This window comes from Salvelinus alpinus, chromosome 8 (genome assembly GCF_045679555.1).
Source record: "Salvelinus alpinus chromosome 8, SLU_Salpinus.1, whole genome shotgun sequence".
In the NCBI taxonomy this organism is placed as follows: Eukaryota; Metazoa; Chordata; class Actinopteri; order Salmoniformes; family Salmonidae; genus Salvelinus; species Salvelinus alpinus.
The window spans coordinates 9,311,044-9,338,617 of NC_092093.1; the positions used below are offsets into that span (position 1 = coordinate 9,311,044).

Sequence of the window (27,574 nt, forward strand, 5' to 3'; positions counted from 1 at the left end):
GCGTGGCCGGCTGAGTGTCTGGGTCTCTCTAGGCGTGGCCGGCTGAGTGTCTGGGTCTCTCTAGGCGTGGCCGGCTGAGTGTCTGGGTCTCTCTAGGCGTGGCCGGCTGGCTGAGTGTCTGGGTCTCTCTAGGCGTGGCCGGCTGGCTGAGTGTCTGGGTCTATCTAGGCGTGGCCGGCTGGCTGAGTGTCTGGGTCTATCTAGGCGTGGCCGGCTGAGTTTGGCAAGGCTAGGCAGTGATGTGGCGTATTATTTGGCAAGGCTAGGCAGTGATGTGGCGTATTATTTGGCAAGGCTAGGCAGTGATGTGGCGTATTATTTGGCAAGGCTAGGCAGTGATGTGACGTATTATTTGGCAAGGCTAGGCAGTGATGTGGCGTATTATTTGGCAAGGCTAGGCAGTGATGTGGCGTATTATTTGGCAAGGCTAGGCAGTGATGTGGCGTATTATTTGGCAAGGCTAGGCAGTGATGTGGCGTATTATTTGGCAAGGCTAGGCAGTGATGTGGCGTATTATTTGGCAAGGCTAGGCAGTGATGTGGCGTATTATTTGGCAAGGCTAGGCAGTGATGTGGCGTATTATTTGGCAAGGCTAGGCAGTGATGTGGCGTATTATTTTGCAAGGCTAGGCAGTGATGTGACGTATTATTTGGCAAGGCTAGGCAGTGATGTGACGTATTATTTGGCAAGGCTAGGCAGTGATGTGACGTATTATTTGGCAAGGCTAGGCAGTGATGTGACGTATTATTTGGCAAGGCTAGGCTGTGATGTGGCGTATTATTTGGCAAGGCTAGGCAGTGATGTGACGTATTATTTGGCAAGGCTAGGCAGTGATGTGACGTATTATTTGGCAAGGCTAGGCTGTGATGTGGCGTATTATTTGGCAAGGCTAGGCAGTGATGTGACGTATTATTTGGCAAGGCTAGGCAGTGATGTGACGTATTATTTGGCAAGGCTAGGCAGTGATGTGGCGTATTATTTGGCAAGGCTAGGCAGTGATGTGACGTATTATTTGGCAAGGCTGTGATGTAGCTAGAGTTGTTGAGAGATGAATCCCAGACTAGTGAGAGTTAGACCACAGAGAGAGACTGCAAAGTCTGGATCTGAACTGTATAGACACGGTCATGAAACCAGTCGACTGGTTGCAGTTTTTCGTTGTGTAGAAAAGAGAGTCGGGTCACAAAGTTTATAGCAGTTCTCCAGGTGTCTGAAGCTGCGGATCGTTCTCCCTCTGGATCTACGTCTTCCTTAGAGAAGCCATTCCAGAGGGGGAACCTACGATGAAGAATATCTGACTGATACTGTTTGAATTAGCCTGGGGAAGGTAGGATGAGACTGAGGTTGTTAGGGGAGACCTGGGGAAGGTAGGATGAGACTGAGGTTGTTAGGGGAGACCTGGGGAAGGTAGGATGAGACTGAGGTTGTTAGGGGAGACCTGGGGAAGGTAGGATGAGACTGAGGTTGTTAGGGGAGACCTGGGGAAGGTAGGATGAGACTGAGGTTGTTAGGGGAGACCGGGGGAAGGTAGGATGAGACTGAGGTTGTTAGGTGAGACTGGAAGAAGGTAGGATGAGACTGAGGTTGTTAGGGGAAACCCGGGGAGACCTGGGGAAGGTAGGATGAGACTGAGGTTGTTAGGGGAGACCTGGGGAAGGTAGGATGAGACTGAGGTTGTTAGGGGAGACCTGGGGAAGGTAGGATGAGACTGGGGTTGTTAGGGGAGACCGGGGACTGAGGTTGTTAGGGGAGACCTGGGGAAGGTAGGATGAGACTGAGGTTGTTAGGGGAGACCTGGGGAAGGTAGGATGAGACTGGGGTTGTTAGGGGAGACCAGGGGGAGGTAGAGGAAGCAAAATTCTGGTTCAAGCCCTCTCCTCTGGTTTTGTAGGTGCAGAATGTGGACCAGCTTAAACAGGCTCTTGTATCAGGTTCCAGAGAAAACGGAGCTTGAGAGAGAGGAAAGAGTGGAGGCTGACTGGCAGAAAGTAGAGAGGCAGAGAGAGAGGAAGAGTGGAGGCTGACTGGCAGAAAGTAGAGCGGCAGAGAGAGAGGAAGAGTGGAGGCTGACTGGCAGAAAGTAGAGAGGCAGAGAGAGAGGAAGAGTGGAGGCTGACTGGCAGAAAGTAGAGGCAGAGAGAGAGGAAGAGTGGAGGCTGGAGGCAGAGAGAGAGGAAGAGTGGAGGCTGACTGGCAGAGAGAGGAAGAGTGGAGGCTGACTGGCAGAGAGAGGAAGAGTGGAGGCTGACTGGCAGAAAGTAGAGGCAGAGAGAGAGGAAGAGTGGAGGCTGACTGGCAGAGAGAGAGGAAGAGTGGAGGCTGACTGGCAGAAAGTAGAGGCAGAGAGAGAGGAAGAGTGGAGGCTGGAGGCCACGCGTAACTTTCCACTGTGCCATAAATCCATGTTTTAATGATACTGTTTACAACAAAAACAACAAGGTACTTATATGGATTTCTGGGACAGTAGAATAAAATAATTTTATTTTTAGTGCCGAGACATCATTCATAACGATTCTGATGTAATTACGAGTTGGATTGGAGTGTTTTCTAACAAGCTGTAGATACATTGTCACATTGTAGTCAACGGCCAAGTGATGAATCTGCAAAATGTGACAACCAATTCTCTCTGTAAAGAAACAAAATATCAAACAAAAGTTTTGGGGGGGATAAACTAAAAGCATAGAAAGAGTGAAAATAAGGCCAGATGTAAAAATAAGACATGGGCAGACCCACAGCGCCATCTAGTGGTTCTGACAAACCACAGGCCACCAGTCTCTCCATTCCAGGGCCTGAGACCTGTGGTAGTTGGTTGGCCAAGACAGTCCTTTAGCCAACAGGATGTTGAAATCCTAGTGGTTACGTCTCAGCAGACTAAAGTAGGTGTAAAAACATGGCTAGCCAGGGTTGAATGGTAACATAGTGGTGAGGTTGGGCCTGGTGGTCAGCTGAGAGTTGAGACTTAGCTGCTCCAAATGAAGGGAAAGATCCATCCAAGTGGGACAGAATGATGTTGGAAAGATCCTGAGTGTCTGGGTCTCTCTAGGCGTGGCTGGCTGGCTGAGTGTCTGGGTCTCTCTAGGCGTGGCTGGCTGGCTGAGTGTCTGGGTCTCTCTAGGCGTGGCCGGCTGGCTGAGTGTCTGGGTCTCTCTAGGCGTGGCCGGCCGGCTGAGTATCTGGGTCTCTCTAGGCGTGGCTGGCTGGCTGAGTGTCTGGGTATCTCTAGGCGTGGCCGGCTGAGTGTCTGGGTCTCTAGGCGTGGCTGGCTGAGTGTCTGGGTCTCTCTAGGCGTGGCCGGCTGAGTGTCTGGGTCTCTAGGCGTGGCCGGCTGGCTGAGTGTCTGGGTCTCTCTAGGCGTGGCCGGCTGAGTGTCTGGGTCTCTCTAGGCGTGGCCGGCTGGCTGAGTGGCTGGGTCTCTCTAGGCGTGGCCGGCTGGCTGAGTGTCTGGGTCTCTCTAGGCGTGGCCGGCTGAGTGTCTGGGTCTCTCTAGGCGTGGCTGGCTGAGTGTCTGGGTCTCTCTAGGCGTGGCCGGCTGAGTTTGGCAAGGCTAGGCAGTGATGTGGCGTATTATTTGGCAAGGCTAGGCAGTGATGTGGCGTATTATTTGGCAAGGCTAGGCAGTGATGTGACTTATTATTTGGCAAGGCTAGGCAGTGATGTGACTCATTATTTGGCAAGGCTAGGCAGTGATGTGACTCATTATTTGGCAAGGCTAGGCAGTGATGTGACGTATTATTTGGCAAGGCTAGGCAGTGATGTGGCGTATTATTTGGCAAGGCTAGGCAGTGATGTGACGTATTATTTGGCAAGGCTAGGCAGTGATGTGGCGTATTATTTGGCAAGGCTAGGCAGTGATGTGGCGTATTATTTGGCAAGGCTAGGCAGTGATGTGGCGTATTATTTGGCAAGGCTAGGCAGTGATGTGACGTATTATTTGGCAAGGCTAGGCAGTGATGTGGCGTATTATTTGGCAAGGCTAGGCAGTGATGTGACTCATTATTTGGCAAGGCTAGGCAGTGATGTGAAGTATTATTTGGCAAGGCTAGGCAGTGATGTGACGTATTATTTGGCAAGGCTAGGCAGTGATGTGACGTATTATTTGGCAAGGCTAGGCAGTGATGTGGCGTATTATTTGGCAAGGCTAGGCAGTGATGTGACGTATTATTTGGCAAGGCTAGGCAGTGATGTGGCGTATTATTTGGCAAGGCTAGGCAGTGATGTGGCGTATTATTTGGCAAGGCTAGGCAGTGATGTGACGTATTATTTGGCAAGGCTAGGCAGTGATGTGGCGTATTATTTGGCAAGGCTAGGCAGTGATGTGATGTATTATTTGGCAAGGCTAGGCAGTGATGTGGCGTATTATTTGGCAAGGCTAGGCAGTGATGTGGCGTATTATTTGGCAAGGCAGTGATGTGGCGTATTATTTGGCAAGGCAGTGATGTGGCGTATTATTTGGCAAGGCTAGGCAGTGATGTGACGTATTATTTGGCAAGGCTAGGCAGTGATGTGGCGTATTATTTGGCAAGGCAGTGATGTGGCGTATTATTTGGCAAGGCAGTGATGTGGCGTATTATTTGGCAAGGCTAGGCAGTGATGTGACGTATTATTTGGCAAGGCTAGGCAGTGATGTGGCGTATTATTTGGCAAGGCTAGGCAGTGATGTGGCGTATTATTTGGCAAGGCTAGGCAGTGATGTGGCGTATTATTTGGCAAGGCTAGGCAGTGATGTGGCGTATTATTTGGCAAGGCTAGGCAGTGATGTGGCGTATTATTTGGCAAGGCTAGGCAGTGATGTGACGTATTATTTGGCAAGGCTAGGCAGTGATGTGACGTATTATTTGGCAAGGCTAGGCAGTGATGTGACGTATTATTTGGCAAGGCTAGGCAGTGATGTGACGTATTATTTGGCAAGGCTAGGCAGTGATGTGGCATATTATTTGGCAAGGCTAGGCAGTGATGTGACGTATTATTTGGCAAGGCTAGGCAGTGATGTGACGTATTATTTGGCAAGGCTAGGCTGTGATGTGGCTAGAGTTGTTGAGAGATGAATCCCAGACTAGTGAGAGTTAGACCACAGAGAGAGACTGCAAAGTCTGGATCTGAACTGTATAGACACGGTCATGAAACCAGTCGACTGGTTGCAGTTTTTCGTTGTGTAGAAAAGAGAGTCGGGTCACAAGGTTTATAGCAGTTCTCCAGGTGTCTGAAGCTGCGGATCGTTCTCCCTCTGGATCTACGTCTTCCTTAGAGAAGCCATTCCAGAGGGGGAACCTACGATGAAGAATATCTGACTGATACTGTTTGAATTAGCCTGGGGAAGGTAGGATGAGACTGAGGTTGTTAGGGGAGACCTGGGGAAGGTAGGATGAGACTGAGGTTGTTAGGGGAGACCTGGGGAAGGTAGGATGAGACTGAGGTTGTTAGGGGAGACCTGGGGAAGGTAGGATGAGACTGAGGTTGTTAGGGGAGACCTGGGGAAGGTAGGATGAGACTGAGGTTGTTAGGGGAGACCTGGGGAAGGTAGGATGAGACTGAGGTTGTTAGGGGAGACCTGGGGAAGGTAGGATGAGACTGAGGTTGTTAGGGGAGACCTGGGGAAGGTAGGATGAGACTGAGGTTGTTATGGGAGACCTGGGGAAGGTAGGATGAGACTGAGGTTGTTAGGGGAGACCTGGGGAAGGTAGGATGAGACTGAGGTTGTTAGGGGAGACCTGGGGAAGGTAGGATGAGACTGAGGTTGTTAGGGGAGACCTGGGGAAGGTAGGATGAGACTGAGGTTGTTAGGGGAGACCTGGGGAAGGTAGGATGAGACTGAGGTTGTTAGGGGAGACCTGGGGAAGGTAGGATGAGACTGAGGTTGTTAGGGGAGACCTGGGGAAGGTAGGATGAGACTGAGGTTGTTAGGGGAGACCTGGGGAAGGTAGGATGAGACTGAGGTTGTTAGGGGAGACCTGGGGAAGGTAGGATGAGACTGAGGTTGTTAGGGGAAACCCGGGGGAAGGTAGGATGTGACTGAGGTTGTTAGGGGAGACCTGGGGAAGGTAGGATGAGACTGAGGTTGTTAGGGGAGACCGGGGGAAGGTAGGATGTGACTGAGGTTGTTAGGGGAGACCGGGGGAAGGTAGGATGAGACTGAGGTTGTTAGGTGAGACTGGAAGAAGGTAGGATGAGACTGAGGTTGTTAGGGGAAACCCGGGGAGACCTGGGGAAGGTAGGATGAGACTGAGGTTGCTAGGGGAGAACCGGGGACTGAGGTTGTTAGGGGAAACCCGGGGAAGGTAGGATGAGACTGAGGTTGTTAGGGGAGAACCGGGAAGGTAGGATGAGACTGAGGTTGTTAGGGGAGACCTGGGGAAGGTAGGATGAGACTGAGGTTGTTAGGGGAGACCTGGGGAAGGTAGGATGAGACTGAGGTTGTTAGGGGAGACCTGGGGAAGGTAGGATGAGACTGAGGTTGTTAGGGGAGACCTGGGGAAGGTAGGATGAGACTGAGGTTGTTAGGGGAGACCTGGGGAAGGTAGGATGAGACTGAGGTTGTTAGGGGAGACCCGGGGAAGGTAGGATGAGACTGGGGTTGTTAGGGGAGACCGGGGACTGAGGTTGTTAGGGGAGACCTGGGGAAGGTAGGATGAGACTGAGGTTGTTAGGGGAGACCTGGGGAAGGTAGGATGAGACTGGGGTTGTTAGGGGAGACCAGGGGGAGGTAGAGGAAGCAAAATTCTGGTTCAAGCCCTCTCCTCTGGTTCTGTAGGTGCAGAATGTGGACCAGCTTAAACAGGCTCTTGTATCAGGTTCCAGAGAAAACGGAGCTTGAGAGAGAGGAAAGAGTGGAGGCTGACTGGCAGAAAGTAGAGAGGCAGAGAGAGAGGAAGAGTGGAGGCTGACTGGCAGAAAGTAGAGCGGCAGAGAGAGAGGAAGAGTGGAGGCTGACTGGCAGAAAGTAGAGAGGCAGAGAGAGAGGAAGAGTGGAGGCTGACTGGCAGAAAGTAGAGGCAGAGAGAGAGGAAGAGTGGAGGCTGGAGGCAGAGAGAGAGGAAGAGTGGAGGCTGACTGGCAGAGAGAGGAAGAGTGGAGGCTGACTGGCAGAAAGTAGAGGCAGAGAGAGAGGAAGAGTGGAGGCTGACTGGCAGAGAGAGAGGAAGAGTGGAGGCTGACTGGCAGAAAGTAGAGGCAGAGAGAGAGGAAGAGTGGAGGCTGGAGGCAGAGAGAGAGGAAGAGTGGAGGCTGACTGGCAGAAAGTAGAGCGGCAGAGGAAAGACTTGAGGTGGGTGTGTGTGTCTCACCTGTAACACTGTGCTTGTGCGTGTGTTGGGGAAAGCAGTAGGTCGGTCCAGCCAGAGGATCAGACCCCTCCGAGAGAGACACTGACTCCTGGGCCTCCCGCTCCCTTCCTCCTCTCCTCCTCCTCCTCCTCCTGTCCTCCCTCCATCCCCCTCTCCACCCTCCTCCTCTTCCAGGCCCCACATGCGTCTCTGGTAGAGCCGGTACGCTGCCTTCAGGGAAAGAAAAAGAGCTAACCACCTGGAACAGCAGAGAGGAGAGTCTGATTAAAACAACTTCAAAAGTTACAAAACATAATGTAGATGGCAATTAGCTTCATAGCAATTAGCTTCATAGCAATTAGCTTCATAGCAATTAGCTTCATAGCAATTAGCTTCATAGCAATTAGCTTCATAGCTAACTCCAGAACTGTTTACGTTTGTGAACACGGAGATGTTTCTCAACAACCACAGACTCTGTTGACTAACTGCGTTGTCAAGCTCTAGTGTCCCTCGGACACCTACCTGACCAGAGTGCCATGCAGCATGACGTTGAACATCTCTGCCGGCGAAACGTCGATGAAACGCAGGAAGGAGAAACAACTTCCTTCGTGATCACCTTGAGGAGGATAAACACTTGTTTTAGACGGACGAGGAGGCAGAGGGCTAGCTCTAAACACTAAAGTCTAAGAAGTTTCCTCTCATCTATACCGATGTGAAAGAATGAAAAGGGTCACTTACCTTTCCTGTGGAAGAGGGACTGCTGGATATGATCAGGAGAGAAGGGAGACAGTAGAACCTGGAGCAGCCTGAGAGAGGAGACAGAGAGGAGACAGAGAGAGAGAGGGGGAGACAGAGAGGGAAAGAGAGACAGAGAGAAGGATTCTATGAACATGGTTGTCCGAGAATAACAAATAAACCCTCAAATGCTCTCATTGTCTTCTACATCATAATATAAGAATTAAACACCACCAGCCATTACCAAGTCACATTGGACAAGTACTGATTATACTGTGTTACTCACTTGTTCCTGCTGTGTGTGTGTGTGTGTGTGTGTGTGTGTGTGTGTGTGTGTGTGTGTGTGTGTGTGTGTGTGTGTGTGTGTGTGTGTGTGTGTGTGTGTGTGTGTGTTACTCACTTGTTCCTGCTGTGTGTGTGTGTGTGTGTGTGTGTGTGTGTGTGTGTGTGTGTGTGTGTGTGTGTGTGTGTTACTCACTTGTTCCTGCTGTGTGTGTGTGTGGTGGTGTGTGTGAGTCCGTGGCGGTAGAGGAACTTGGACATGACGTAGGGTCTCAGCGACATGTGGAAGGGAGAACGAGTCTCCTGACGTTCAAACAGGTCAGGGTGGTTACAGACCTACAGGAGGAGAGAAAACACACTGCTCACACTGAACCACCAAGAGTAGGAAGAAACCTCGAGAGGAACCAGACTCTGGAGTCTTCCTCCGGCTGGTTGGCTTTAGATAACAACAGTTAACCTTATTAGGGTCCTCAAATTACAAATCCCTCCACTGCTTCCTCTCTGTTTAGACCTGGGACACCAGGTGTGTGTTCATTACCTGGTTGAACAGAAAACCAGCAGTACTGGGGATGTGGAAGGGTAAGATTTAAATACCCTGGTTTTTTATTTTCACCTTTATTTAACATTCTTATTTACATAGACGGTCTCGCTCCCGGCCGGACCCGGCCGACGCTGGGCGGTTGTGATACAGCCTGGAATCGAACCAGGGTGTCTGTAGTGACGCCTCTAGCACTGTGATACAGTGCCTTAGACCCCTGCACCACACGGGAGCCCAAAGGATACATAATATCAAAATAATATTCAACTACAAGTTTCATCATTACCGTTACAGTACTGTCAGCCAATCAGCATTCAGGACTAGAACAACCCAGTCTATAATACTAGATACATCATTACTGTTATAATACTGTCAGCCAATCAGCATTCAGGACTAGAACAACCCAGTCTATAATACTAGATACATCATTACTGTTATAATACTGTCAGCCAATCAGCATTCAGGACTAGATCCACCCAGTCTATAATACTAGATACATCATTACCGTTATAGTACTGTCAGCCAATCAGCATTCAGGACTAGAACCACCCAGTCTATAATACTAGATACATCATTACTGTTATAATACTGTCAGCCAATCAGCATTCAGGACTAGAACCACCCAGTCTATAATACTAGATACATCATTACTGTTATAATACTGTCAGCCAATCAGCATTCAGGACTAGATCCACCCAGTCTATAATACTAGATACATCATTACTGTTACAGTACTGTCAGCCAATCAGCATTCAGGACTAGAACCACCCAGTCTATAATACATCATTACTGTTACAGTACTGTCAGCCAATCAGCATTCAGGACTAGAACCACCCAGTCTATAATACTAGATACATCATTAATGTTATAATATTGTCAGCCAATCAGCTTACTAGGGCTGTGATGATACCAGTATCACCATATTGTTTCCAGGGAAAAAATGAAAACACAAAGCAGACCGAACCCTTTGTTCCTTTAAGAACCTGCTGTACGTAACACATGTTGTGATATAGCCTGGTCCTAAACCTGCTGTATATATGTTGTGATATAGCCTGGTCCTAAACCTGCTGTATGTAACACATGTTGTGATATAGCCTGGTTCTAAACCTGCTGTATGTATGTTGTGATATAGCCTGGTCCTAAACCTGCTGTACGTAACACATGTTGTGATATAGCCTGGTTCTAAACCTGCTGTATATATGTTGTGATATAGCCTGGTCCTAAACCTGCTGTATATATGTTGTGATATAGCCTGGTCCTAAACCTGCTGTATGTATGTTGTGATATAGCCTGGTCCTAAACCTGCTGTATATATGTTGTGATATAGCCTGGTCCTAAACCTGCTGTATATATGTTGTGATATAGCCTGGTCCTAAACCTGCTGTATGTAACACATGTTGTGATATAGCCTGGTCCTAAACCTGCTGTATGTAACATGTTGTGATATAGCCTGGTCCTAAACCTGCTGTATATATGTTGTGATATAGCCTGGTCCTAAACCTGCTGTATATATGTTGTGATATAGCCTGGTCCTAAACCTGCTGTATATATGTTGTGATATAGCCTGGTCCTAAACCTGCTGTATGTAACATGTTGTGATATAGCCTGGTCCTAAACCTGCTGTATGTAACATGTTGTGATATAGCCTGGTCCTAAACCTGCTGTATGTAACATGTTGTGATATAGCCTGGTCCTAAACCTGCTGTATATATGTTGTGATATAGCCTGGTCCTAAACCTGCTGTATATATGTTGTGATATAGCCTGGTCCTAAACCTGCTGTATATATGTTGTGATATAGCCTGGTCCTAAACCTGCTGTATATATGTTGTGATATAGCCTGGTCCTAAACCTGCTGTATATATGTTGTGATATAGCCTGGTCCTAAACCTGCTGTATATATGTTTTGATATAGCCTGGTCCTAAACCTGCTGTATATATGTTGTGATATAGCCTGGTCCTAAACCTGCTGTATATATGTTGTGATATAGCCTGGTCCTAAACCTGCTGTATATATGTTGTGATATAGCCTGGTCCTAAACCTGCTGTATATATGTTGTGATATAGCCTGGTCCTAAACCTGCTGTATATATGTTGTGATATAGCCTGGTCCTAAACCTGCTGTAACACATGTTGTGATATAGCCTGGTCCTAAACCTGCTGTATATATGTTGTGATATAGCCTGGTCCTAAACCTGCTGTAACACATGTTGTGATATAGCCTGGTCCTAAACCTGCTGTATATATGTTGTGATATAGCCTGGTCCTAAACCTGCTGTATATATGTTGTGATATAGCCTGGTCCTAAACCTGCTGTAACACATGTTGTGATATAGCCTGGTCCTAAACCTGCTGTATATATGTTGTGATATAGCCTGGTCCTAAACCTGCTGTATATATGTTGTGATATAGCCTGGTCCTAAACCTGCTGTATATATGTTGTGATATAGCCTGGTCCTAAACCTGCTGTATATATGTTGTGATATAGCCTGGTCCTAAACCTGCTGTATATATGTTGTGATATAGCCTGGTCCTAAACCTGCTGTATATATGTTGTGATATAGCCTGGTCCTAAACCTGCTGTATATATGTTGTGATATAGCCTGGTCCTAAACCTGCTGTATATATGTTGTGATATAGCCTGGTCCTAAACCTGCTGTATATATGTTGTGATATAGCCTGGTCCTAAACCTGCTGTATATATGTTGTGATATAGCCTGGTCCTAAACCTGCTGTATATATGTTGTGATATAGCCTGGTCCTAAACCTGCTGTATATATGTTGTGATATAGCCTGGTCCTAAACCTGCTGTATATATGTTGTGATATAGCCTGGTCCTAAACCTGCTGTATATATGTTGTGATATAGCCTGGTCCTAAACCTGCTGTATATATGTTGTGATATAGCCTGGTCCTAAACCTGCTGTATATATGTTGTGATATAGCCTGGTCCTAAACCTGCTGTATATATGTTGTGATATAGCCTGGTCCTAAACCTGCTGTATATATGTTGTGATATAGCCTGGTCCTAAACCTGCTGTATATATGTTGTGATATAGCCTGGTCCTAAACCTGCTGTATATATGTTGTGATATAGCCTGGTCCTAAACCTGCTGTATATATGTTGTGATATAGCCTGGTCCTAAACCTGCTGTAACACATGTTGTGATATAGCCTGGTCCTAAACCTGCTGTATATATGTTGTGATATAGCCTGGTCCTAAACCTGCTGTATATATGTTGTGATATAGCCTGGTCCTAAACCTGCTGTATATATGTTGTGATATAGCCTGGTCCTAAACCTGCTGTATATATGTTGTGATATAGCCTGGTCCTAAACCTGCTGTATATATGTTGTGATATAGCCTGGTCCTAAACCTGCTGTATATATATTGTGATATAGCCTGGTCCTAAACCTGCTGTATATATGTTGTGATATAGCCTGGTCCTAAACCTGCTGTATATATGTTGTGATATAGCCTGGTCCTAAACCTGCTGTATATATGTTGTGATATAGCCTGGTCCTAAACCTGCTGTAACACATGTTGTGATATAGCCTGGTCCTAAACCTGCTGTATATATGTTGTGATATAGCCTGGTCCTAAACCTGCTGTATATATGTTGTGATATAGCCTGGTCCTAAACCTGCTGTATATATGTTGTGATATAGCCTGGTCCTAAACCTGCTGTATATATGTTGTGATATAGCTTGGTCCTAAACCTGCTGTATATATGTTGTGATATAGCCTGGTCCTAAACCTGCTGTATATATGTTGTGATATAGCCTGGTCCTAAACCTGCTGTATATATGTTGTGATATAGCCTGGTCCTAAACCTGCTGTATATATGTTGTGATATAGCCTGGTCCTAAACCTGCTGTATATATGTTGTGATATAGCCTGGTCCTAAACCTGCTGTATATATGTTGTGATATAGCCTGGTCCTAAACCTGCTGTATGTAACACATGTTGTGATATAGCCTGGTCCTAAACCTGCTGTATGTAACACATGTTGTGATATAGCCTGGTCCTAAACCTGCTGTATATATGTTGTGATATAGCCTGGTCCTAAACCTGCTGTATATATGTTGTGATATAGCCTGGTCCTAAACCTGCTGTATATATGTTGTGATATAGCCTGGTCCTAAACCTGCTGTATATATGTTGTGATATAGCCTGGTCCTAAACCTGCTGTATATATGTTGTGATATAGCCTGGTCCTAAACCTGCTGTATATATGTTGTGATATAGCCTGGTCCTAAACCTGCTGTAACACATGTTGTGATATAGCCTGGTCCTAAACCTGCTGTATATATGTTGTGATATAGCCTGGTCCTAAACCTGCTGTATATATGTTGTGATATAGCCTGGTCCTAAACCTGCTGTATATATGTTGTGATATAGCCTGGTCCTAAACCTGCTGTATATATGTTGTGATATAGCCTGGTCCTAAACCTGCTGTATATATGTTGTGATATAGCCTGGTCCTAAACCTGCTGTATATATGTTGTGATATAGCCTGGTCCTAAACCTGCTGTATATATGTTGTGATATAGCCTGGTCCTAAACCTGCTGTATATATGTTGTGATATAGCCTGGTCCTAAACCTGCTGTATATATGTTGTGATATAGCCTGGTCCTAAACCTGCTGTATATATGTTGTGATATAGCCTGGTCCTAAACCTGCTGTATATATGTTGTGATATAGCCTGGTCCTAAACCTGCTGTAACACATGTTGTGATATAGCCTGGTCCTAAACCTGCTGTAACACATGTTGTGATATAGCCTGGTCCTAAACCTGCTGTATATATGTTGTGATATAGCCTGGTCCTAAACCTGCTGTATATATGTTGTGATATAGCCTGGTCCTAAACCTGCTGTATATATGTTGTGATATAGCCTGGTCCTAAACCTGCTGTATATATGTTGTGATATAGCCTGGTCCTAAACCTGCTGTATATATGTTGTGATATAGCCTGGTCCTAAACCTGCTGTATATATGTTGTGATATAGCCTGGTCCTAAACCTGCTGTATATATGTTGTGATATAGCCTGGTCCTAAACCTGCTGTATATATGTTGTGATATAGCCTGGTCCTAAACCTGCTGTATATATGTTGTGATATAGCCTGGTCCTAAACCTGCTGTATATATGTTGTGATATAGCCTGGTCCTAAACCTGCTGTAACACATGTTGTGATATAGCCTGGTCCTAAACCTGCTGTATATATGTTGTGATATAGCCTGGTCCTAAACCTGCTGTATATATGTTGTGATATAGCCTGGTCCTAAACCTGCTGTATATATGTTGTGATATAGCCTGGTCCTAAACCTGCTGTATATATGTTGTGATATAGCCTGGTCCTAAACCTGCTGTATATATGTTGTGATATAGCCTGGTCCTAAACCTGCTGTATATATGTTGTGATATAGCCTGGTCCTAAACCTGCTGTATATATGTTGTGATATAGCCTGGTCCTAAACCTGCTGTATATATGTTGTGATATAGCCTGGTCCTAAACCTGCTGTATATATGTTGTGATATAGCCTGGTCCTAAACCTGCTGTAACACATGTTGTGATATAGCCTGGTCCTAAACCTGCTGTATATATGTTGTGATATAGCCTGGTCCTAAACCTGCTGTATATATGTTGTGATATAGCCTGGTCCTAAACCTGCTGTATATATGTTGTGATATAGCCTGGTCCTAAACCTGCTGTATATATGTTGTGATATAGCTTGGTCCTAAACCTGCTGTATATATGTTGTGATATAGCCTGGTCCTAAACCTGCTGTATATATGTTGTGATATAGCCTGGTCCTAAACCTGCTGTATATATGTTGTGATATAGCCTGGTCCTAAACCTGCTGTATATATGTTGTGATATAGCCTGGTCCTAAACCTGCTGTATATATGTTGTGATATAGCCTGGTCCTAAACCTGCTGTATATATGTTGTGATATAGCCTGGTCCTAAACCTGCTGTATGTAACACATGTTGTGATATAGCCTGGTCCTAAACCTGCTGTATGTAACACATGTTGTGATATAGCCTGGTCCTAAACCTGCTGTATATATGTTGTGATATAGCCTGGTCCTAAACCTGCTGTATATATGTTGTGATATAGCCTGGTCCTAAACCTGCTGTATATATGTTGTGATATAGCCTGGTCCTAAACCTGCTGTATATATGTTGTGATATAGCCTGGTCCTAAACCTGCTGTATATATGTTGTGATATAGCCTGGTCCTAAACCTGCTGTATATATGTTGTGATATAGCCTGGTCCTAAACCTGCTGTATATATGTTGTGATATAGCCTGGTCCTAAACCTGCTGTAACACATGTTGTGATATAGCCTGGTCCTAAACCTGCTGTATATATGTTGTGATATAGCCTGGTCCTAAACCTGCTGTATATATGTTGTGATATAGCCTGGTCCTAAACCTGCTGTATATATGTTGTGATATAGCCTGGTCCTAAACCTGCTGTATATATGTTGTGATATAGCCTGGTCCTAAACCTGCTGTATATATGTTGTGATATAGCCTGGTCCTAAACCTGCTGTATATATGTTGTGATATAGCCTGGTCCTAAACCTGCTGTATATATGTTGTGATATAGCCTGGTCCTAAACCTGCTGTATATATGTTGTGATATAGCCTGGTCCTAAACCTGCTGTATATATGTTGTGATATAGCCTGGTCCTAAACCTGCTGTATATATGTTGTGATATAGCCTGGTCCTAAACCTGCTGTATATATGTTGTGATATAGCCTGGTCCTAAACCTGCTGTAACACATGTTGTGATATAGCCTGGTCCTAAACCTGCTGTAACACATGTTGTGATATAGCCTGGTCCTAAACCTGCTGTATATATGTTGTGATATAGCCTGGTCCTAAACCTGCTGTATATATGTTGTGATATAGCCTGGTCCTAAACCTGCTGTATATATGTTGTGATATAGCCTGGTCCTAAACCTGCTGTATATATGTTGTGATATAGCCTGGTCCTAAACCTGCTGTATATATGTTGTGATATAGCCTGGTCCTAAACCTGCTGTATATATGTTGTGATATAGCCTGGTCCTAAACCTGCTGTATATATGTTGTGATATAGCCTGGTCCTAAACCTGCTGTATATATGTTGTGATATAACCTGGTCCTAAACCTGCTGTATATATGTTGTGATATAGCCTGGTCCTAAACCTGCTGTATATATGTTGTGATATAGCCTGGTCCTAAACCTGCTGTATATATGTTGTGATATAGCCTGGTCCTAAACCTGCTGTATATATGTTGTGATATAGCCTGGTCCTAAACCTGCTGTATATATGTTGTGATATAGCCTGGTCCTAAACCTGCTGTATATATGTTGTGATATAGCCTGGTCCTAAACCTGCTGTATATATGTTGTGATATAGCCTGGTCCTAAACCTGCTGTATATATGTTGTGATATAGCCTGGTCCTAAACCTGCTGTATATATGTTGTGATATAGCCTGGTCCTAAACCTGCTGTATATATGTTGTGATATAGCCTGGTCCTAAACCTGCTGTATATATGTTGTGATATAGCCTGGTCCTAAACCTGCTGTATATATGTTGTGATATAGCCTGGTCCTAAACCTGCTGTATATATGTTGTGATATAGCCTGGTCCTAAACCTGCTGTATATATGTTGTGATATAGCCTGGTCCTAAACCTGCTGTAACACATGTTGTGATATAGCCTGGTCCTAAACCTGCTGTATATATGTTGTGATATAGCCTGGTCCTAAACCTGCTGTATATATGTTGTGATATAGCCTGGTCCTAAACCTGCTGTATATATGTTGTGATATAGCCTGGTCCTAAACCTGCTGTATATATGTTGTGATATAGCCTGGTCCTAAACCTGCTGTATATATGTTGTGATATAGCCTGGTCCTAAACCTGCTGTATATATGTTGTGATATAGCCTGGTCCTAAATCTGCTGTATATATGTTGTGATATAGCCTGGTCCTAAACCTGCTGTATATATGTTGTGATATAGCCTGGTCCTAAACCTGCTGTATATATGTTGTGATATAGCCTGGTCCTAAACCTGCTGTATATATGTTGTGATATAGCCTGGTCCTAAACCTGCTGTATATATGTTGTGATATAGCCTGGTCCTAAACCTGCTGTATATATGTTGTGATATAGCCTGGTCCTAAACCTGCTGTATATATGTTGTGATATAGCCTGGTCCTAAACCTGCTGTATATATGTTGTGATATAGCCTGGTCCTAAACCTGCTGTATATATGTTGTGATATAGCCTGGTCCTAAACCTGCTGTATATATGTTGTGATATAGCCTGGTCCTAAACCTGCTGTATATATGTTGTGATATAGCCTGGTCCTAAACCTGCTGTATGTAACACATGTTGTGATATAGCCTGGTCCTAAACCTGCTGTATGTAACACATGTTGTGATATAGCCTGGTCCTAAACCTGCTGTATGTAACACATGTTGTGATATAGCCTGGTCCTAAACCTGCTGTATGTAACACATGTTGTGATATAGCCTGGTCCTAAACCTGCTGTATATATGTTGTGATATAGCCTGGTCCTAAACCTGCTGTATATATGTTGTGATATAGCCTGGTCCTAAACCTGCTGTATATATGTTGTGATATAGCCTGGTCCTAAACCTGCTGTATATATGTTGTGATATAGCCTGGTCCTAAACCTGCTGTATATATGTTGTGATATAGCCTGGTCCTAAACCTGCTGTATATATGTTGTGATATAGCCTGGTCCTAAACCTGCTGTATATATGTTGTGATATAGCCTGGTCCTAAACCTGCTGTATATATGTTGTGATATAGCCTGGTCCTAAACCTGCTGTATATATGTTGTGATATAGCCTGGTCCTAAACCTGCTGTATATATGTTGTGATATAGCCTGGTCCTAAACCTGCTGTATATATGTTGTGATATAGCCTGGTCCTAAACCTGCTGTATATATGTTGTGATATAGCCTGGTCCTAAACCTGCTGTATATATGTTGTGATATAGCCTGGTCCTAAACCTGCTGTATATATGTTGTGATATAGCCTGGTCCTAAACCTGCTGTATATATGTTGTGATATAGCCTGGTCCTAAACCTGCTGTATATATGTTGTGATATAGCCTGGTCCTAAACCTGCTGTATATATGTTGTGATATAGCCTGGTCCTAAACCTGCTGTATATATGTTGTGATATAGCCTGGTCCTAAACCTGCTGTATATATGTTGTGATATAGCCTGGTCCTAAACCTGCTGTATATATGTTGTGATATAGCCTGGTCCTAAACCTGCTGTATATATGTTGTGATATAGCCTGGTCCTAAACCTGCTGTATATATGTTGTGATATAGCCTGGTCCTAAACCTGCTGTATATATGTTGTGATATAGCCTGGTCCTAAACCTGCTGTATGTAACACATGTTGTGATATAGCCTGGTCCTAAACCTGCTGTATGTAACACATGTTGTGATATAGCCTGGTCCTAAACCTGCTGTATATATGTTGTGATATAGCCTGGTCCTAAACCTGCTGTATATATGTTGTGATATAGCCTGGTCCTAAACCTGCTGTATATATGTTGTGATATAGCTTGGTCCTAAACCTGCTGTATATATGTTGTGATATAGCCTGGTCCTAAACCTGCTGTATATATGTTGTGATATAGCCTGGTCCTAAACCTGCTGTATATATGTTGTGATATAGCCTGGTCCTAAACCTGCTGTATATATGTTGTGATATAGCCTGGTCCTAAACCTGCTGTATATATGTTGTGATATAGCCTGGTCCTAAACCTGCTGTATATATGTTGTGATATAGCCTGGTCCTAAACCTGCTGTATGTAACACATGTTGTGATATAGCCTGGTCCTAAACCTGCTGTATGTAACACATGTTGTGATATAGCCTGGTCCTAAACCTGCTGTATATATGTTGTGATATAGCCTGGTCCTAAACCTGCTGTATATATGTTGTGATATAGCCTGGTCCTAAACCTGCTGTATATATGTTGTGATATAGCCTGGTCCTAAACCTGCTGTATATATGTTGTGATATAGCCTGGTCCTAAACCTGCTGTATATATGTTGTGATATAGCCTGGTCCTAAACCTGCTGTATATATGTTGTGATATAGCCTGGTCCTAAACCTGCTGTATATATGTTGTGATATAGCCTGGTCCTAAACCTGCTGTAACACATGTTGTGATATAGCCTGGTCCTAAACCTGCTGTATATATGTTGTGATATAGCCTGGTCCTAAACCTGCTGTATATATGTTGTGATATAGCCTGGTCCTAAACCTGCTGTATATATGTTGTGATATAGCCTGGTCCTAAACCTGCTGTATATATGTTGTGATATAGCCTGGTCCTAAACCTGCTGTATATATGTTGTGATATAGCCTGGTCCTAAACCTGCTGTATATATGTTGTGATATAGCCTGGTCCTAAACCTGCTGTATATATGTTGTGATATAGCCTGGTCCTAAACCTGCTGTATATATGTTGTGATATAGCCTGGTCCTAAACCTGCTGTATATATGTTGTGATATAGCCTGGTCCTAAACCTGCTGTATATATGTTGTGATATAGCCTGGTCCTAAACCTGCTGTATATATGTTGTGATATAGCCTGGTCCTAAACCTGCTGTAACACATGTTGTGATATAGCCTGGTCCTAAACCTGCTGTAACACATGTTGTGATATAGCCTGGTCCTAAACCTGCTGTATATATGTTGTGATATAGCCTGGTCCTAAACCTGCTGTATATATGTTGTGATATAGCCTGGTCCTAAACCTGCTGTATATATGTTGTGATATAGCCTGGTCCTAAACCTGCTGTATATATGTTGTGATATAGCCTGGTCCTAAACCTGCTGTATATATGTTGTGATATAGCCTGGTCCTAAACCTGCTGTATATATGTTGTGATATAGCCTGGTCCTAAACCTGCTGTATATATGTTGTGATATAGCCTGGTCCTAAACCTGCTGTATATATGTTGTGATATAACCTGGTCCTAAACCTGCTGTATATATGTTGTGATATAGCCTGGTCCTAAACCTGCTGTATATATGTTGTGATATAGCCTGGTCCTAAACCTGCTGTATATATGTTGTGATATAGCCTGGTCCTAAACCTGCTGTATATATGTTGTGATATAGCCTGGTCCTAAACCTGCTGTATATATGTTGTGATATAGCCTGGTCCTAAACCTGCTGTATATATGTTGTGATATAGCCTGGTCCTAAACCTGCTGTATATATGTTGTGATATAGCCTGGTCCTAAACCTGCTGTATATATGTTGTGATATAGCCTGGTCCTAAACCTGCTGTATATATGTTGTGATATAGCCTGGTCCTAAACCTGCTGTATATATGTTGTGATATAGCCTGGTCCTAAACCTGCTGTATATATGTTGTGATATAGCCTGGTCCTAAACCTGCTGTATATATGTTGTGATATAGCCTGGTCCTAAACCTGCTGTATATATGTTGTGATATAGCCTGGTCCTAAACCTGCTGTATATATGTTGTGATATAGCCTGGTCCTAAACCTGCTGTAACACATGTTGTGATATAGCCTGGTCCTAAACCTGCTGTATATATGTTGTGATATAGCCTGGTCCTAAACCTGCTGTATATATGTTGTGATATAGCCTGGTCCTAAACCTGCTGTATATATGTTGTGATATAGCCTGGTCCTAAACCTGCTGTATATATGTTGTGATATAGCCTGGTCCTAAACCTGCTGTATATATGTTGTGATATAGCCTGGTCCTAAACCTGCTGTATATATGTTGTGATATAGCCTGGTCCTAAATCTGCTGTATATATGTTGTGATATAGCCTGGTCCTAAACCTGCTGTATATATGTTGTGATATAGCCTGGTCCTAAACCTGCTGTATATATGTTGTGATATAGCCTGGTCCTAAACCTGCTGTATATATGTTGTGATATAGCCTGGTCCTAAACCTGCTGTATATATGTTGTGATATAGCCTGGTCCTAAACCTGCTGTATATATGTTGTGATATAGCCTGGTCCTAAACCTGCTGTATATATGTTGTGATATAGCCTGGTCCTAAACCTGCTGTATATATGTTGTGATATAGCCTGGTCCTAAACCTGCTGTATATATGTTGTGATATAGCCTGGTCCTAAACCTGCTGTATATATGTTGTGATATAGCCTGGTCCTAAACCTGCTGTATATATGTTGTGATATAGCCTGGTCCTAAACCTGCTGTATGTAACACATGTTGTGATATAGCCTGGTCCTAAACCTGCTGTATGTAACACATGTTGTGATATAGCCTGGTCCTAAACCTGCTGTATGTAACACATGTTGTGATATAGCCTGGTCCTAAACCTGCTGTATGTAACACATGTTGTGATATAGCCTGGTCCTAAACCTGCTGTATATATGTTGTGATATAGCCTGGTCCTAAACCTGCTGTATATATGTTGTGATATAGCCTGGTCCTAAACCTGCTGTATATATGTTGTGATATAGCCTGGTCCTAAACCTGCTGTATATATGTTGTGATATAGCCTGGTCCTAAACCTGCTGTATATATGTTGTGATATAGCCTGGTCCTAAACCTGCTGTATATATGTTGTGATATAGCCTGGTCCTAAACCTGCTGTATATATGTTGTGATATAGCCTGGTCCTAAACCTGCTGTATATATGTTGTGATATAGCCTGGTCCTAAACCTGCTGTATATATGTTGTGATATAGCCTGGTCCTAAACCTGCTGTATATATGTTGTGATATAGCCTGGTCCTAAACCTGCTGTATATATGTTGTGATATAGCCTGGTCCTAAACCTGCTGTATATATGTTGTGATATAGCCTGGTCCTAAACCTGCTGTATATATGTTGTGATATAGCCTGGTCCTAAACCTGCTGTATATATGTTGTGATATAGCCTGGTCCTAAACCTGCTGTATATATGTTGTGATATAGCCTGGTCCTAAACCTGCTGTATATATGTTGTGATATAGCCTGGTCCTAAACCTGCTGTATATATGTTGTGATATAGCCTGGTCCTAAACCTGCTGTATATATGTTGTGATATAGCCTGGTCCTAAACCTGCTGTATATATGTTGTGATATAGCCTGGTCCTAAACCTGCTGTATATATGTTGTGATATAGCCTGGTCCTAAACCTGCTGTATATATGTTGTGATATAGCCTGGTCCTAAACCTGCTGTATATATGTTGTGATATAGCCTGGTCCTAAACCTGCTGTATATATGTTGTGATATAGCCTGGTCCTAAACCTGCTGTATATATGTTGTGATATAGCCTGGTCCTAAACCTGCTGTATATATGTTGTGATATAGCCTGGTCCTAAACCTGCTGTATATATGTTGTGATATAGCCTGGTCCTAAACCTGCTGTATATATGTTGTGATATAGCCTGGTCCTAAACCTGCTGTATATATGTTGTGATATAGCCTGGTCCTAAACCTGCTGTATATATGTTGTGATATAGCCTGGTCCTAAACCTGCTGTATGTATGTTGTGATATAGCCTGGTCCTAAACCTGCTGTATGTATGTTGTGATATAGCCTGGTCCTAAACCTGCTGTATGTATGTTGTGATATAGCCTGGTCCTAAACCTGCTGTATATATGTTGTGATATAGCCTGGTCCTAAACCTGCTGTATATATGTTGTGATATAGCCTGGTCCTAAACCTGCTGTATATATGTTGTGATATAGCCTGGTCCTAAACCTGCTGTATGTATGTTGTGATATAGCCTGGTCCTAAACCTGCTGTATGTATGTTGTGATATAGCCTGGTCCTAAACCTGCTGTATGTATGTTGTGATATAGCCTGGTCCTAAACCTGCTGTATATATGTTGTGATATAGCCTGGTCCTAAACCTGCTGTATATATGTTGTGATATAGCCTGGTCCTAAACCTGCTGTATATATGTTGTGATATAGCCTGGTCCTAAACCTGCTGTATATATGTTGTGATATAGCCTGGTCCTAAACCTGCTGTATATATGTTGTGATATAGCCTGGTCCTAAACCTGCTGTATATATGTTGTGATATAGCCTGGTCCTAAACCTGCTGTATATATGTTGTGATATAGCCTGGTCCTAAACCTGCTGTATATATGTTGTGATATAGCCTGGTCCTAAACCTGCTGTATATATGTTGTGATATAGCCTGGTCCTAAACCTGCTGTATATATGTTGTGATATAGCCTGGTCCTAAACCTGCTGTATATATGTTGTGATATAGCCTGGTCCTAAACCTGCTGTATATATGTTGTGATATAGCCTGGTCCTAAACCTGCTGTATATATGTTGTGATATAGCCTGGTCCTAAACCTGCTGTATATATGTTGTGATATAGCCTGGTTCTAAACCTGCTGTATATATGTTGTGATATAGCCTGGTTCTAAACCTGCTGTATGTATGTTGTGATATAGCCTGGTCCTAAACCTGCTGTATATATGTTGTGATATAGCCTGGTCCTAAACCTGCTGTATATATGTTGTGATATAGCCTGGTCCTAAACCTGCTGTATATATGTTGTGATATAGCCTGGTCCTAAACCTGCTGTATATATGTTGTGATATAGCCTGGTCCTAAACCTGCTGTATATATGTTGTGATATAGCCTGGTCCTAAACCTGCTGTATATATGTTGTGATATAGCCTGGTTCTAAACCTGCTGTATATATGTTGTGATATAGCCTGGTTCTAAACCTGCTGTATGTATGTTGTGATATAGCCTGGTCCTAAACCTGCTGTATATATGTTGTGATATAGCCTGGTCCTAAACCTGCTGTATATATGTTGTGATATAGCCTGGTCCTAAACCTGCTGTATATATGTTGTGATATAGCCTGGTCCTAAACCTGCTGTATATATGTTGTGATATAGCCTGGTCCTAAACCTGCTGTATATATGTTGTGATATAGCCTGGTCCTAAACCTGCTGTATATATGTTGTGATATAGCCTGGTCCTAAACCTGCTGTATATATGTTGTGATATAGCCTGGTCCTAAACCTGCTGTATATATGTTGTGATATAGCCTGGTCCTAAACCTGCTGTATATATGTTGTGATATAGCCTGGTCCTAAACCTGCTGTATATATGTTGTGATATAGCCTGGTCCTAAACCTGCTGTATATATGTTGTGATATAGCCTGGTCCTAAACCTGCTGTATATATGTTGTGATATAGCCTGGTCCTAAACCTGCTGTATATATGTTGTGATATAGCCTGGTCCTAAACCTGCTGTATATATGTTGTGATATAGCCTGGTCCTAAACCTGCTGTATGTAACATATGTTGTGATGTATGTTTCCAACATGAAGGCTGTTTCCCTGAAGGAGTTGAATCTGCTTGGTGGTTTGTTTCCTTGCCTCATACTAATGAGTGTGGTGATACTGGAATCGTCCCTAGTGCTCAACTAACGAGATCATTGGTACCTTTCTGAACTGCATGACCAGGTTCATAAGGGATGAGGTAGTAGTGTGAGCCTGCTGTGATGAACCCATGGACGACTGGAGAAGGTCCTCGATGGAGATCTTGTTCCTCAGAGCTCTGTAGAGCAGCCTCTGTCTGCACGTCAACTGGCAGTATGTCAGGATTTCAATCTGTAAGACAGAGGGTGTAGTTAGACACAGAAACACAGAGGAAGAGAGGGTACAGAAACACAGTAACCATCCTTATCTATCAGAGGAAGAGAGGGTGTAGTTAGATACAGAAACACACAGTAACCATCCTTATCTATCAGAGGAAGAGAGGGTGTAGTTAGACACAGAAACACACAGTAACCATCCTTATCTATCAGAGGAAGAGAGGGTGTAGTTAGATACAGAAACACACAGTAACCATCCTTATCTATCAGAGGAAGAGAGGGTGTAGTTAGACACAGAAACACAGTAACCATCCTTATCTATCAGAGGAAGAGAGGGTGTAGTTAGACACAGAAACACAGTAACCATCCTTATCTATCAGAGGGTGTAGTTAGATACAGAAACACAGTAACCATCCTTATCTATCAGAGGAAGAGAGGGTGTAGTTAGATACAGAAAACACACAGTAACCATCCTTATCTATCAGAGGGTGTAGTTAGATACAGAAACACACAGTAACCATCCTTATCTATCAGAGGAAGAGAGGGTGTAGTTAGATACAGAAACACACAGTAACCATCCTTATCTATCAGAGGAAGAGAGGGTGTAGTTAGACACAGAAACACAGTAACCATCCTTATCTATCAGAGGAAGAGAGGGTGTAGTTAGATACAGAAACACACAGTAACCATCCTTATCTATCAGAGGAAGAGAGGGTGTAGTTAAATACAGAAACACACAGTAACCATCCTTATCTATCAGAGGAAGAGAGGGTGTAGTTAGATACAGAAACACACAGTAACCATCCTTATCTATCAGAGGAAGAGAGGGTGTAGTTAAATACAGAAACACACAGTAACCATCCTTATCTATCAGAGGAAGAGAGGGTGTAGTTAGACACAGAAACACACAGTAACCATCCTTATCTATCAGAGGAAGAGAGGGTGTAGTTAGACACAGAAACACACAGTAACCATCCTTATCTATCAGAGGAAGAGAGGGTGTAGTTAGACACAGAAACACAGTAACCATCCTTATCTATCAGAGGAAGAGAGGGTGTAGTTAGACACAGAAACACAGTAACCATCCTTATCTATCAGAGGAAGAGAGGGTGTAGTTAGATACAGAAACACACAGTAACCATCCTTATCTATCAGAGGAAGAGAGGGTGTAGTTAGACACAGAAACACAGTAACCATCCTTATCTATCAGAGGAAGAGAGGGTGTAGTTAGATACAGAAACACACAGTAACCATCCTTATCTATCAGAGGAAGAGAGGGTGTAGTTAGACACAGAAACACAGTAACCATCCTTATCTATCAGAGGAAGAGAGGGTGTAGTTAGACACAGAAACACACAGTAACCATCCTTATCTATCAGAGGAAGAGAGGGTGTAGTTAGACACAGAAACACACAGTCACCATCCTTATCTATCAGAGGAAGAGAGGGTGTATTTAGACACAGAAACACACAGTAACCATCCTTATCTATCAGAGGAAGAGAGGGTGTAGTTAGACACAGAAACACAGTAACCATCCTTATCTATCAGAGGAAGAGAGGGTGTAGTTAGACACAGAAACACACAGTAACCATCCTTATCTATCAGAGGAAGAGAGGGTGTAGTTAGACACAGAAACACAGTAACCATCCTTATCTATCAGAGGAAGAGAGGGTGTAGTTAGACACAGAAACACAGTAACCATCCTTATCTATCAGAGGAAGAGAGGGTGTAGTTAGATACAGAAACACAGTAACCATCCTTATCTATCAGAGGAAGAGAGGGTGTAGTTAGACACAGAAACACAGTAACCATCCTTATCTATCAGAGGAAGAGAGGGTGTAGTTAGACACAGAAACACACAGTAACCATCCTTATCTATCAGAGGAAGAGAGGGTGTAGTTAGATACAGAAACACAGTAACCATCCTTATCTATCAGAGGAAGAGAGGGTGTAGTTAGACACAGAAACACAGTAACCATCCTTATCTATCAGAGGAAGAGAGGGTGTAGTTAGACACAGAAACACAGTAACCATCCTTATCTATCAGAGGAAGAGAGGGTGTAGTTAGACACAGAAACACAGTAACCATCCTTATCTATCAGAGGAAGAGAGGGTGTAGTTAGATACAGAAACACAGTAACCATCCTTATCTATCAGAGGGTGTAGTTAGACACAGAAACACAGTAACCATCCTTATCTATCAGAGGAAGAGGTGAAATACAGACACTTGTCAAAACGATCTGGAAACATCTGGCAGCTGCTAGTCTAGGTGTGGAAGGAGGAAAGGAGACAGAGGTGGGTGCCAAGTGAGGACTAGGGTGATGAAAGCAGAGACGGGAATAAATAGTGTAGGCTACTGAGGTAGGAAAGGAGAGACGATAGAGAGGGTGCTGAGGTAGGAAAGGAGAGACGATAGAGAGGGTGCTGAGGTAGGAAAGGAGAGACGATAGAGAGGGTGCTGAGGTAGGAAAGGAGAGACGATAGAGAGGGTGCTGAGGTAGGAAAGGAGAGACGATAGAGAGGGTGCTGAGGTAGGAAAGGAGAGACGATAGAGAGGGTGCTGAGGTAGGAAAGGAGAGACGATAGAGAGGGTGCTGAGGTAGGAAAGGAGAGACGATAGAGAGGGTGCTGAGGTAGGAAAGGAGAGACGATAGAGAGGGTGCTGAGGTAGGAAAGGAGAGACGATAGAGAGGGTGCTGAGGTAGGAAAGGAGAGACGATAGAGAGGTTATTGAGGTAGGAAAGGAGAGACGATAGAGGTTATTGAGGTAGGAAAGGAGAGACGATAGAGAGGGTGCTGAGGTAGGAAAGGAGAGACGATAGAGAGGGTGCTGAGGTAGGAAAGGAGAGACGATAGAGAGGGTGCTGAGGTAGGAAAGGAGAGACGATAGAGAGGGTGCTGAGGTAGGAAAGGAGAGACGATAGAGAGGTTATTGAGGTAGGAAAGGAGAGACGATAGAGGTTATTGAGGTAGGAAAGGAGAGACGATAGAGAGGGTACTGAGGTAGGAAAGGAGAGAAGATAGAGGATATTGAAGATATTGAAGAACAGAGATAGGACAGGACCTCTAAAGTGATATATAACTCGTGTGTGATTGGTCAGTCAGTACCTTGTCAGAGAGCTCGTTC

General features: G+C 43.9%; 1 protein-coding gene across 5 annotated transcripts in view; it reads right to left on the minus strand.

The window, feature by feature from the left end:
• ino80 (INO80 complex ATPase subunit) overlaps positions 1–27,574 on the minus strand; it is a 116,261-nt gene that overhangs the window by 61,012 nt on the left and 27,675 nt on the right. For all 5 annotated transcript variants that reach the window (XM_071412591.1, XM_071412590.1, XM_071412589.1 and 2 more), the window contains exons 19-24: positions 27,556–27,574; positions 24,296–24,463; positions 8,470–8,609; positions 7,995–8,062; positions 7,779–7,872; positions 7,278–7,515 (exon numbers count right to left, since the gene is read on the minus strand). The exon at positions 27,556–27,574 is cut by the window's right edge and continues 67 nt beyond it. In XM_071412591.1, coding sequence (XP_071268692.1) covers positions 7,278–7,515; positions 7,779–7,872; positions 7,995–8,062; positions 8,470–8,609; positions 24,296–24,463; positions 27,556–27,574 — 727 coding nt within the window. The remainder of the gene's footprint in view (positions 1–7,277; positions 7,516–7,778; positions 7,873–7,994; positions 8,063–8,469; positions 8,610–24,295; positions 24,464–27,555) is intronic.